At 38.9% G+C, this 14,438-nt stretch overlaps 1 protein-coding gene across 14 annotated transcripts in view; it reads right to left on the minus strand.

The window, feature by feature from the left end:
• LOC120510162 (muscular LMNA interacting protein) overlaps positions 1–12,794 on the minus strand; it is a 103,178-nt gene extending 90,384 nt beyond the window's left edge. For all 14 annotated transcript variants that reach the window (XR_005629437.1, XR_005629436.1, XM_039725763.1 and 11 more), the window contains exon 1: positions 12,651–12,794. Coding sequence is in view for 12 of the 14 variants with exons in the window: in XM_039725763.1 (XP_039581697.1) it covers positions 12,651–12,713 (63 nt within the window). In the remaining 2 variants the exon portion in view is untranslated. The remainder of the gene's footprint in view (positions 1–12,650) is intronic.
• Between the last annotated feature and the right edge of the window lie 1,644 nt (positions 12,795–14,438).

The raw sequence follows: 14,438 nt of genomic DNA on the forward strand, positions 1-14,438 counted from the left end.
TGTTCTCCCAAGTAATCTGTGAATTCTACACAGTTATTTACCAAAAGTGTGAGGAAACTTAATAGTAGGTACAAATGATGGAATTATTACATTGACAAATAAAACACAGCTAGTCACACATCAATTATTAAAAGATAAGCTTGCTGAAAATTCTGCCCAACACATCCCCTATTATTCATTCTCCATTTCTATTCCCATGTTTCTTAAACTTTTTTAATTCACACATATCTATTTAATTCTCACTCCCACCATCTTTTAGTCTTTTTTTACTTCATTTTTCAAGTAATTACCTTTTTTCCTGTTTCTTTCATTTCTCCCATTTCAGGGAGTATTACTGTTATTCCTTTTTTTCCACCTTCTTTTAATGAGTTTTAGGACTCCCTGCCTCTCCTGTTACCAGCTTTCCTCTCAAGTCTTGTCTAACATGTGAATTACAACCATGTCTATGGTGTGCAGTACTAAAAAGGTTTGTGCTGCATGCCACATTTTGCCACAGCACCAGTGAGTGCAAAGAGCCCCCAAATTCACCCCACTTCTTACTTCACCAGCACTTTTCCCTGCAGCTCTGATTTTACTGACATATGTAGCAAAGAGTAAAATGCTTTTGTTAAGTCCCATTGCTTCAGGAAATAATAACCTGACCAAATTCATTGGCCTGTGTCTATTTTAAAAGTTAAAAAGTGTCTTTCAATTTCTTTGTGGGTTAATAGTCCCAAACACCTCGAGTACTTGCCATTCTACATAATACCTAGCCAGTCACTTCAGTGGAATTCTAAATAACGAACTTCAGCACACAGCTAATAGACAGAAATGTACTTTCTGATTATTCTTCTGTCAGATATGTTCATTCCTCTGAAATGAAAGTAACAGCACAGAAAACATTTTAAACTTATTATATAATTATGGTTTTAAAACTTCATTAAAGCTGCTTTAAAATATGCCTCATTTTCCAGCACAAAAACATTGTAAATCATGAAAATAACTTTGTGTTCATGAAATCTACATATTTTTAATTACACACTTTTAATCAGAACTATTTGTTGAATTCAAGAATATAACAGTTTGGGATGTATATTCATGCATGAGATGGGAAAAAATAAGTTGGTCATAGTCTTCTGAAGACTGCTTCAAGATCACTTGAATTTGTGCCTTTTCTATATATTCAATAGCAGCTTAAAGCAAACAATTTGAAATACATTTGCAAAGAACTCATATGAAGAATTTAGTATACAACAGCAAGTGCAGTGTGTTTTGCAGATAAGTATACACTGGTAACTCCTAACCTTGAGCTAAAAGGCCTTGATGTAGATGATTCATGGGGGAAATTGCAACATACATCATAGAAAATTACAGTATTAGTAATGCCAATGATGATGCAAATATTATTAATACTTATGCAATGATTTCTATTCTCCACTGGTTTCCAAAACAATCATTTGGAATTCAAATATTATTTTATGTTCACAAAGCTGGAATACTAAAAACCCTTTCACAATTTCCTCCACTTCCCAGATAAAAAAAAAAAAAAAGAATATTTGGCTAGGATACTTCCCAGCATGGCCTGATTCTCTCAGAAGCACAGTCACACTCTGAACAAGTTCTGGTCTCTTCTTTTGAGAGGAAAAGCTGCTGCACTGAACTCAGAAGTATCCAATAATGCTAAAAATACCTTTGCATTCTGCTTCAAAAGGGAAAGCTGGTTTTACAAAACAGCTTATCAACTCCCTTCACACTTTATGCTGCAAATTCTGCCCCACACCTGCAAATACAAAAACACTGCTCTTCATAGTTTGCCATCTGTTCTACTGTAGAGCAGTGTTTCAGACATGCTACACAGATCATCACTTTATACAAAATGTAGTCTATTTGCAAGATATACACATGTACATAACAACAGATTTACTGGAAAATCATCATCTGCTCACTCACACAATGATTGAAAGTGGCTATCTGCTTTTATATAAATAAATTTATTTTATATATATATTTATATTTTTATATATATATATATAATATATTTTATGTCCCTGACTCTGTAAACAAATCATTTACATGTGATGAAAATTTGATAAATTCTTGGACTACACATGCAAGCTGCTGGGTATCCATTTAGAATTGTACCCTCTCACAGACATCAAAAATAGGGTAGCTACAATATAATACAATCTCTGCACTTACAAAGGAAGACAAACAACTACCAAACCAAATCATTGCCACCCTGAGATACTTCAGTGAGATAACTACTGTTTATATTTTATACAAAAGCCATTGTTTCAAATATAAGTCTGTTATTGGAACAAATTGTTCTTGTTTAAGAAACCTGAAAGAAGGCAACTATCTCCTGCATTAATGAAGGAACATCTAAACCTGTAAGATCTTGCATGAGAAACAGTAATAAAAACAGAACAAAAGAACATTAATTAGAAAATTCTAGTATACCATTTCATAGACAAATCATGTTTTACAGGAAATCCACAACACACAATAAATATAATAGCATATAAGTACTGCTGTTCTTAATAGTTTCCTATCAAGAAACTCCAGCATAGGAATAGCAAAGAGATTCCTTCCAAATACTAGAGTCAACATTTCAAATAAGATTTTAATTTTGAGGAATATGTAACATTGCTACACCAGAGTATATTCTGAAAATCAGCATTTCAAATCTCAAATTTGAAATGTGAAAATCTGAAAATCACAAATTCTGAAACGTGTCAAAGCATAACCTATTTTTGCAAAGCCCAATCTCACACCCCTCCCAAGACATACACTGCCCAGAGCAACATGGAAATTATTTCCACACTTTTACATGACACTCATATCTGCAGTACTTGGGCACTTCATGGAGGCAGTGCTCCTAAAAGTCACACAGCCTGACCATTTACACTTCTTAAAATGACTAATATCTACAAATTTAGCTGCTTTAAAGACACTGGTTTAAGTTGTCCCTAGTGATTTGGAGAGTGTTACCCATACACTTGCTGCCAGGGGGGAATTTCTGAGAGCATTTGCAGCCTTTGATTGTCATTATGTGGAAGAGTGAAAATTACAGCTTTCCCTTTCTTTGGACACCTTAACCATTTGACTAAGATTTTCTACATATGTCAAGAAGCACGTTCTGAAAAAATGTAAAAATATTCAATTGGAAACAGAAGGATGAAATATTAGGTTCTATGTTTCCACATTTTACTTACAATACCACTGTGGGTAACTACTCTCTTTCAGATCCCATTCTACCCTGATGTAGCTGCTCATGGTGATTCCTAAGGAAAATCACCATTGGAGAACAAAGAAATAGCCTGTAATCCTGTCATTGACACTTTTATCATAACACTTATGAATAAAACAAAGCAAATAAAACAAAGTGAAAATCAAATTTGCTCTGATAATCCTATTTCCCAAACTTTAAAGTGCACTGGAGGCTCTGAAAACCCCAGGCAATCCATCACATGATGCAGCACTGTGTCACCACAAATCATTGGCAAGGTTGGAGGCACACAGTCCTGACTTCTAAGACTTAGAAACTGGGAAGGAGCTGAAAGTCACTACAGGAATCATTTATCATTATAATCCTTCAGCATATACACTTCATTTCTCAGAAAAAAAGACACTGTAAACTAGAATATACTGTTATTAAGAATAAAATTAAATTTAAAAAAAAAAAAAAAAAAAAAAAAAAAAAAAAAGAAAAACCTGATGTTTTCTTTGGATTTTTTTATATGTAAATATCAGTGTCAATTCACCTAAAAGATTGTAAATAAGATTGTTATAAGGAAAGCTGCTGTGTTTTCAACAGAGATCTGTTCCATCACATTAGTAAACACATGATCTATTAAAGAAAAGCAGAGAGAAAGACAAATCATGTCCTTTCCTCTGCTGGAATTTCAAATACAGATACTTTGCATTTTGCTTTTGTTGTCTCAGACTGAAAGAACTGAGTTTTGTCTCAAGTGATTTGCTAAGAATTACTCTTTGTCTGATTATCACTTAACTCAGTTGATATTTCAGTTTTGATCTGGATGTATTTCAAAGTGTATTCACTAAAAAGGTATACTAAACCATTTAATTCTTGCTTGAGGCTGAAAAACCTAATGATGTTTTTCAAACATTCTTTTTATCATCACCAACAGGTGTATTTTCAAGGAGTAAAATGGTGATAAATGTACTGTCAGTAACATTTTATGAGATGCATGGATTTTCTATAAAAGCAATTTTAAATCTATTCAACAGGGGAAAAATTTTTGATGGCTCTTCCCTGAATCTTCAGTTTTAAATGTTTCAAGCAAATCCATTGGTTCATTTCACATTATTTAAAAACATAACATTTATAAAACACTATCATTTTCCTGTGTTTGGTTTCCAAATCTTCTTCAAGAACAAGAAATGTGATACAGCAGAGAATGGCACTGATTCACTTTCTGTCTCATAGAGAAAAATGTTCAATTGCTTTGGGGATTTCTGTCAGTTCTGGGGTATGAATACATTTATTTGTGTACAATTCAAGATAGGAAAAGCTTCAACCAGTTACTTTTTACTTTTGAGAATCCTGAACAAATAAAAAATTGGTTGAGCAAATTAATTTTTCACCAACGTTCAACAAATTTGCTTTTGTTCCTTTTCCTCAAGAATGAATCTTTGTTACCAGGAAGGTACTAATATAGCAACATTTCCATCAGAAATTATTTTGCAATATGTACTACAGGTCACCACCAGTTCTTTCAAAAAAGGTAACAGTTAACTCTCAAAAATGAAGTATTACATGCAGAAAGGTTTCCTGCATGACCTTCATGTCCAATCAAGAGTTGAAGCTCTGCTCCCTTGATACAGAGAACTTGGGAGTTAGGGTAGCGCTTCCCTCTAAAGGAGAAGCAACAGAAAGGTTTAGGGTGGTCCTAGAAACTACAGAGCACCAGGCATTGCTCCATTTTCCATCCTGCCAGGAAGTGGAAGGCACTCACCAGTGCCTCATCATGGGTCTGGGGCACAAACTCATCCCACACATAGTTTGTGTTTCTTCAGCCTGCCTTTGCTAACCTCAGTGCAGCAGACTTCGTGCTTAAAAGGGGAAATATAGGCTACCCTACTCCAGCTTCTCCTCATGCAGTGGAATCTTCTTCTCAAGGAGAGAGGAAAATAAGCAACCATCACTTGTGGGAGGCTTCATGCTACACTTAATGTGACTGGAGAGGCAGGCCATACTGAGGTAGGGCAGCACTTTTCTGGGATAAACACCCTTGTTCTGGTTTCTGGAGATAAGCAAACACAGCACAGCACAAGCGCTGGAATGAGGTCTAGGAGCAGGAATGGGCTGCCAACAAAAGGCCAATTCAACAGAGGGGGATCAAGATCACCAAAGACTACCAATGCCCTCCAACCTGTTTCCAGAAGGATCTAGAAGAATGAAATGCATATGACAACTAATTTGCACAGAAAGTGAGACATTTAGCTCCAGAACAGGCAAAAATTATCAATAAAAACATAACCCCACAAAACATGTGATCCCGGACCCTGGACACCCCATCAGCAGGATTGATTCTGGAGCCGTAAAAACATAACCCCACAAAACATAGACACACATGTAATCCCAGACCCTGGACACCCCATCAGCAGGATTGATTCTGGAGCCAGGACTGGTGATCTTTCTTCTTTCTCCCTTTCTTTGTTCTCTCCATCTTCTTTCACCCTGCTCCTTACTCAAAATCCACTGCAGTGTGTTTATATCACAAGGGACTAACACACCAGTTGCCCTGCCATGTGTTTAATTTACTAACAAATTTTTGTAGACCCTCTGACTTTTGTCATTCCTTCTCAACCACAGGCATCTGTGAATCTTGGGTGCCCCCTCCCCTAAAGGAGGAATGTGGGACACCACATGCATGTTGTCCTCCAAGCCCAGCTTCATTAACATCCCTTTATCCCTTTCATTAACCACTTCTCTCTTTTTATTCTGTACATCATCAGAGAGTTTGTCCTGGCTTCAGCTGGGATGCAGGTCTTAGTAACACACTGGTGTTTCAGTTTTTCCTAACCAGTGTTTACTCTAAATCAAGGACTTGTCCATTTCCCCTGCTTTGCCAGGGAGCAGGTACACAAGAGCTGGGAGTGAGCATGAGAACTGACCTGAACCAACTAAAGCTATGAGCCACATCATGGAACTCCAAGCCCAGTACATGAACTGGGAGGAGTTGGTCAGGAGGAGCTGACTGCTGTTCAGGTACAGGCTGATGAGCAATTGTATTGTGCATCACATGTCTTTGTTAGCTTTCATTCCTCTCTATTTCTCTGTCTCATTATTGTCATAATAATTACCATTTTAATTTCATTTTGTTTCAATTATTAAACTTGTTAAACAGATGAACTTATTAAACAGATAAAAACTGATTTTATCTCAACCCACAAGTTTTATGGTTTTTTTATTGTCCTCCACAATGTCAGGTGGGAAAGGGGAAGCAGGGTGCAAGTGTGTGGTACTTAATTGCTGTCTGGGGTTAAACCACAAAAATCTCTGTTTTCAGGAATTCATACAAGAGCAAGAGATTTAATGCTGCCACTCTATTATTGAGTGCTTTCAGAATTCAAAGAACAGTGAATTGAAAACATTAGGCTTAAAATGTTGGAATGAGGATGCCTTAATGATAAGCACAGTATCATTGTGTATCCATACTAAATGTGTTAAAGGAGATTTGCAGATGGGAAAAGCTATAAGCATGTTTCATGACAAATGCTGTAGTGTAGCTTCAAAATTAAATCAAAGAAATGCTCCAAAAATCATCCACTCCAGCATATGGATTCAACTTCAGACTACTGCCAAAGCAAGGCATGATTTTATATGGTTAAGTCCTGAAAACTTCCCAGAGTGGATAGTCCACAAATTCCCTGGTTGTTCCAGGGCTGCATTATACTTCTAATGAAGGAGCTTTCCCTAGAATTCATTCTGAATTTCAGTGTGAGCAGCAGCAGTGAACATCTTCCCAAGTATCACCCACAACTCACACATTCCTGAGGAATATCTTTGGGAAAAATTGGGTTTTTTCTAAATAACAGTCTCCATAACCAAACTTATTTCTGGAAATGGTCTCTCACTCATTATAACTCTCGGGTTATACCTGAGTATCACTCAGAGAAGTCTCAAACAAATGCCAGAGGAAAAAAAAATCTATTTAACTGATTTCTACAGAGTTTCATGACTAGAACTGTTTCCCAGAACTGCTTTAATTAATCAATACAAGCTGTCTCACCATACTAATACTTTTTCATCATGCCTCACCTAAAATTCAATCACTTGAATTGCCCTGCCTGACTTTGTGGCAGCAATTGATGCAACTGTTACAGGGGTACTTATCTTTCCTCACCCCAAAACATTAAAATAGGCAATTGTTACTTGTCCATGAAAAGCCTCTTCCACCACAACATTCAAGACCCTACAGGAATCTGCTGCACTCCTCTTCTGAATCTCTGTGACATATTGTATGGTATTGTTTCACATAACCTCCAACCAAAAATGCACTGATGACACCTCTCCAAGAGAGCTCTTTCCCCACTGATACAACCAAAGTCTACCTCAAATGTTCCAGCAGGGCCTCTGTAGGACTGGTATCTGCCTAAAGAAAAGGCAGCTCTTGCCTCCTTGCATTTATGTTCAGTGACAGGATTAGAAAAAAAGGGCAGACCAAGATTCAGTGCTTCCCACTTTCTTTTGTCCTGTTTAGTGTCACATCAACAGTGCTAAAAATATCCTGCTATATGCAGGCTCCAATTTATTCCCTCCTCCTCCTTCTGGGTGATTGCTTGCTGAAGTAATCCACACAAATAGGAATGCAACTTTAGGTATCCAAGAGGAAAGGCTTATCAGCTGGAGCTCTGCCTTGGTCACTTTCCTACACCTGTACAGCAAGATGCTATTGCCACCATGTCAGGGTCTTATTGCTGTAGCAACTACAAAGCCTCAGTCCTGATCTACAAAGCTCTGGGTTATTTGAAAGTTGCTCTTCTGAAGCAATCCTTTTTGCCAAAGCTGCTGTAATTTGGGACAAAGTAGCACAAAATGCCTTAAGTGTGTCAACTCACCCACCTGAATTCAGCTACATGACAAAGTCTCCCAGAGGAGGTCACACACAGAGCAAGAACTAAAACCTTCCTTTTAGATAAGCAGGAATATTTTAATATATACTCATATAAAACCTTCTCTGACTTTTGTAATTATTTATTTTTTTGTCATGAAATGAGCATGATACTCAAACTTCAGCATCAAATTATCAAACTATCCTTTGTTCCTCAGCCATGGAGGTTTCTGCTGTGCCAAAGAACATCCCGTTTTCCAGGTGTTTGATCCCCTATATCTGCACTAACACTCACTCTTCGCTCAGCTCCTCTTCCTCCTTGTGGTGACCCACGGAGGCCGTAGCACACCTCTGGCCACAGCAGCACCTGCCCAGTGCACACCCAGGGACATGTCAGAGCACTGCCATGGGCCCTGCTCCTGGCAAAGGAGCGACAGACGAAGCCCAGGAGGAGCACTGCCATCCCTGACACCAGCAGCCCAGCAGGAGCACAGCAGCAGCCCAGGAGGAGCACTGCCATCTCTGGCACCAGCCCTCCCGGCACAAGAGCGAGGGTGACCTGGAGAAGGGTTTCCATGGAGGCACGGCCATTCCCAGCCCTTCCTGCCCTGCCCACTCCCACCAGCCTCCACCCAGCTCCCTTATCTTCTGCTTTTCAAACAACCCTTCCCATCTCATACTCGCTTCTCACCTGGTTTACACGTGTTAAATCAACAACAAAACCTGCAAACAGGAACTGCCATCACCTCATTAGTCATCACCCTCATTCTGTCTGGGCTCCCTTAGGTTTCCCTCAGGAAACAGGCTGCCTTCTTCAAGGAATCTTCACTTCCCACACTTGCCATGGAGAAGGTCTTGACAGGACTTCTGAGGTTGCTACCAGAGTATGAAGATTAACCATTGCTTCACTTAGGTGGCCTTGATCCAAATTGCCCTGCTCTGTATAAGCTGTATCCACACATACTGTTTGTGAAAAGCGAATGCTAATTCTCTGAATAAAACCCTGCAACTCTGTCATTCAAAACCTAACCTTTTAAGGAGTGCATGGCATCCTTTCTGATTCACAGATCCATTTGGTTGATGTATTTTCCATATAGAACTGTTATTTATTGCTACTCCAAGTAAGAAGAAAGTAAACCCTTATAATGCAAACTAAACTAAAAGATTAAATGTTCTCTGTTAAACATAACAATGTAAACATTATTTTAAATGTAATAGTTTATGTGCTGTTTTTCATGGGGAGAGAACAGATCAAAAAGGAAAGAGACAAGTGTGAAATATAATTAAAATAAATTCAAATAACGCAATATACATTGAGGGATGAGGACTTTAGAATCAAAACAGACTATTTTGAGGTGAGCCATTGTTTCAGCAGATAAACTTTGGAATTACTGGGTCCTTCTGAGCTATCAAAGCTCTGAAAAGGGCAAGTATGTCCATCTACTTAGTCCAATCTATTTTATAGTGAGTCATTCTATTTTTCTTTCACAAAATGGGCCCTCCATTATCTTCTATTCTCACAGTCAGCTCCACACAAAGACTCTCTTCAGGATTCTGGCTGCCAGGTCTTCCTCCAGGAAGCAAGGATAAGAATTCTTATTACGTGAAATAGTCTGAAGTGGTAGAGAATTTTGTATTATTTATCTCATGCACAGTAAGCAGTGAATGGAAAGGTACCACTTCACAAAACTGTCTGTGATGTTGTCTTCTGTGTTAGACTCTGAGCATGAACTGGTCTCTATTTGACTGACATGCTACAATCAGAGTATTTTCAGGATGACATAGACTTTGCTCTTTTGAAAATGGCTAGAAAATATTTGTAACAAGGCATACAAATCCAAAATTTGTCTTTCACACACAAATACATATAGGTCATAGAACTACAACATTACAGAAATAAAAGATGTGGTGGGGTAGCTCACATGGCTATAGTGCTGCAAGGGACACAGGCTCTTCAGAAAGGAGGGAAAAGAAGACAACCTCTGTGTGAAGCAGCAGCTAAAATGTGGAGAACGTTTGTACAGGCTGAACTACAGGGCTGGGTGAGTACTTGTGGGTCAGGATCAGAGGAGAGGTCACTGAGGGTGACTTCGCAGTGGGACTGGGCCACAGACAGCTTGGAAAGGGTGTGGAAGTGGAGAGTGCTCCTTACAACAATTTCTTTAAACAATTCAACAAAGTATCTGGACTGCACACCCTCTTTGTCTGGGTTTTTTCACATGAGACTCAAGCTTTTGTGACACCTGCAGAGAACAAAATGGCACGGCACAAGAAATGCAGACAATTTCTGCAGGGCATCAAGGACTGCTTCTTGATGTGGGCACAGGATGGGCCAAGCAGTTCATACCCAGCTGGATCTGTTATTAATAAACAAGGAAGAAGTGTTCATGGATGTGTATACTCAGTGACAGGCTTGGCTGTAGTGACTGTGAAATAGTGAGACCTAAGCCTTATGGGGAACAGAGGAAAACAAATATCAAAACACACACTCTGGGCTTCAGGAAAACTGACTTCAGCCTACCCAGGAGCTGGTGAGTGGGACACTGTAGAAGGCAGCTTGGAAACAGGGAATTTGGGAAAGCTATCATGTCCTTGAAAACAACCTCTTACACATGCAAGGCAATTCATGATTCAGAAATACAAGCAGATTTACCAGGACACCAGTGTGGTTAAACAGAGCGTTTGCAACTGAGGTGAAGTGCAAAAAGGCAGCACAGGAGGTGGAAGCAGAATATGAAATAGTGTATGTATTTGCTGTACTGAAGTTAAATATGTGAACAGACATCCACAACAGCATGCACAAATAGTATCTGTACCACAGACTGGCACTGCTCCCATGCAGTCAGTTGACCTGACCTGCATGTAACAAAAAGTAAAGGGCAGAATCAATAAAAATCCAGGAGACATGAAACTAGAAAAAAATGTGGGGGCAGGGGAAATCAATCTAGCAAACAGAAAGAAAGGCATTAAGACTAAACAGGCAGAGACAGTTTGAGGTGGGATGTAGAGGAGGCTGGGGCTCAGCTGGAAGGGGATGGGGAAGGGGCTGGGAGGACAGAGCAGAGGCATTCCTCCACTGTCACCAGAGGGCTATGGAGCCCCCTGAGCCAAGGTGTCTCTGTGCCCTCGCTTAGCAGCCACAGGAACGTGACCTGCCACTGCTAAGGGACACTCTCAGCTCACAGTGTTGGGAGGATTTAGTTTTGAAGCTACTGAACAGTGTGTGACCTGACACGGGCGTCAGCATGGCTCCCGTCAGTGGGGTCCCTGTTTGCTCCAGTTTGCTGTTCTTAAAATTAGTAAATGATGCACACAAAGAAGGTCAACAGCAGATCATTAGTGTTCCAAATGAAGCACTTTGCATTCTGGAAAAGCCTTACTTAAGGCTGGCTGCTCAATTCTTTGTGCATGAGGATATGGTCTGCAATTAGATAACCACACAGGCTGATTAAATTGCTACGTATTTTCTCTTTGCGTGAGCTAGAGCAAAATGTCAAAGGTTTCCTTTGAAACCTTCCCTGAAGATCAAGTGGATTTTATACTTGTTTTTAATTTCGATGTTTTCCTTATATTTTATATATCAACCACATATTGAAAATTAGGTCACTGTCTAAAGAATTAATTCATTAATTAATGAGAAAATTAACAATTAAAACAATAAATAATATTCCCATTAGAACTTAAGTGATGAATCTTTAGCAATGCTCTTTCAGATATTACTCTTTAGATAAATACTGCTTTTTTAAAAGAAAAAATAATATAAGACCAAGTCATTACTTTCAGTTTCAGTGCTTTCCTTATTTCCTGCCCAATGCACCTTGGTGAAGTGGTATAAAAACTGTTAACTAACACACAAGCTTGCCAAAACTAATCTAACTGAGGCTGGTAGAGGCCAACACTGCAATTAAACAGGAGTAAAAGTGGGCCCACTATGAAACCAAATCAATGCAACACCACCATTTAAGTGCTAAGAAATTCATTGCTAATTTGTTCCTTAGCAAGAGTGATGACCACTTTTCTTCACAGCTTTGCAAAGCCAAGAATAAACTGCCCTTTTTGTGGTATTAAGAAAAAAACTCATTACTGCAAGGCAAATTATAAATCGCATTGCAAGCCTCAGCTAATTAGGAAAAAGCTGTATTTTGACTGTTTTCACTTTCTCTCAATAATTTGTTTTGGTCACAGCTTTTTTCAGTACGTTTCAGATTCATTCCAGACACAAACAATTTTTTCTGCCATTTACTGATCTAAAGTTATGGAACATAATGTGCAAAGATATAGTCCCTTAAGAAAAAAATATAAGAAAACCACTGATATTAGCTATTAGTTTGGGTTATGACAACAAAGTTTAACCAGATTTCAGTTTTTGCATTTCACATGCACATAAAATGAATTCACAAATTCCCATAATTTCTACAGAAATGCACTTTCATAATTAATTTAATATACAATAATGAAGTTTTAATCTTCGAGGTCAGTGGTTAAAGGAAGCCAGTAAATACTCCTATAAAGTACAATGGTTATTTATTTTCCTGCTTCTAATTACACTTTTAAAAATTTAAAATATCAACATTTCTCAACATATCTTACCATTTGCTTTTTCTCTAAAGCTTCTCTTCCTGAGGCTTTGCTTTCATGTTTTCCTAACTCCATTTCCCAGAGGAATAAAAACCTAGTATCCTGAGCAGAAGTGATTCAACCTGACTACATGTTAGATATCCCTGTACTTTTGGAGTCGGGACAGAAAAGTATCAGGAGCACTGTGGTGATTTCTAGTCAGCGTGTGTTTCCATTTATAGCCATCAAAAATCCACAAATAGAAGTGTGGAGAGAGGGTAGACAGCTGCCTCTGATAACAATAAACATTGGTTTGGTATCACAGTAGATTGTTCAGGATGGATTTTGGTTACCAGCCCCATTCACTCTCTCATTTTTCCCCTCTATCCCAAAAGTCTATACCAAAAAAGCCCAAGAAAATTAATAGCTATGTCTCAGTAGCATTAACTTGAGTTCACAGAGATTATTAAGCAAGCAAAATAATGTGCTATGCACCACATGTGCTGTGCCAAAACAAAAGCATACAGAAAAGCACTTTAAAACAGTGTTTTACCATAACTATTGATTTTTCCCTGTTTGGGACTGTTTGGGACTGGACTATCCCCACACTCCCTCAAGCAGAGAGTACCCTCCTATCCTAATACCAGAATGACATCTTGCACTTTTGAAAAGCAGGAGGAATTGTTAAACTTGCAACAGGCACTGTGAAGAAATGACCAGTGAACAACTAACATGGAGCTGACAGCCATACGAGGGGGGTGGTGGAGTTTGTTAGCTGAATGTTGAAGAATAACCTGGCTCTGGTTCACAGTGACAAAGTCAGGGGGACAATATCAGAAACTGCAGGGCTGGAGGAACCTCTCAGCAGCTCTGCTGAGGATGCCAGGGTTTACAACACTCCCTTCTGTTGCCACATCCACTGGGCTCATGCTGTCTGAGGTGTGATTCACACACAAGGCTGGCTCTGCATGCACCAGCAAGGGAAGGGGAAGCATGAAGACACAGAGTAACACAGAAAATGTTTCCCACTGTTAAAGAATGTGCTTTCTGCTAATCTGTGGTTCATCAGACATGCTCTAAAGCTGGCTGTTTAAGCATCTCACTAAATCCCCAGTAAACACACATCCTTTCCACCTCTTCCTGTCAACTCATTGGTAAAAGAAGACTCATAAAATAGATAAATAAGCAGATAGGATAAATGAATAAATAAACCATTTTTCATCTATAATTTTTCAACTAGGCACACTCCTTTCTGCATGTTTCTTTAGAGATGCTATATTCACTTGATCTTTAGAGCCTTGAATTGGAAGGAAAGGTAGCCAGCCATCTTCCAACAGTCCATATACCTCATATATGAAAAGCTGATAAAACCTTAGACTTCTCCTGTTCTGAAACATTCTTCAGAGCAAACAAAAAGTTACTTCAGAGACAATTGTTTTCTTTGGCCTTTATTTTACCTGTGTGTTTAGAAGTGTAAGACAGCCATCAGAAGAGTAAAATGGCAAGACAAATGCAAAGAACCAGTCAAATCTGCAAGGGCTGCTGTAACAGAGGGAATAAATATGAGCTTGATGTCATGAAGCGAAAATACACCTCACTGTGTCTCCTGGAAATGCTGGGACAAAAGGAGCAAGAGTAAGTGACATAATGCCCAGAGGAAAGCTGCAGTTCTCCACTCTTAAGTGGGAAGGCAAACAGTAATAAGAAGTTCACATCTCCATAACCTTTTTTGTGAGACTTATCCCTGTGGCAAGAGACTTCATAATGGCTTTGCACCACATAAAGACCTCAAGGGAGGTCTTCAGTGGGCTCCAAACAGCA

This window comes from Passer montanus, unplaced genomic scaffold (assembly GCF_014805655.1).
Source record: "Passer montanus isolate IOZ18808 unplaced genomic scaffold, ASM1480565v1 scaffold11, whole genome shotgun sequence".
NCBI classification, from domain to species: Eukaryota; Metazoa; Chordata; class Aves; order Passeriformes; family Passeridae; genus Passer; species Passer montanus.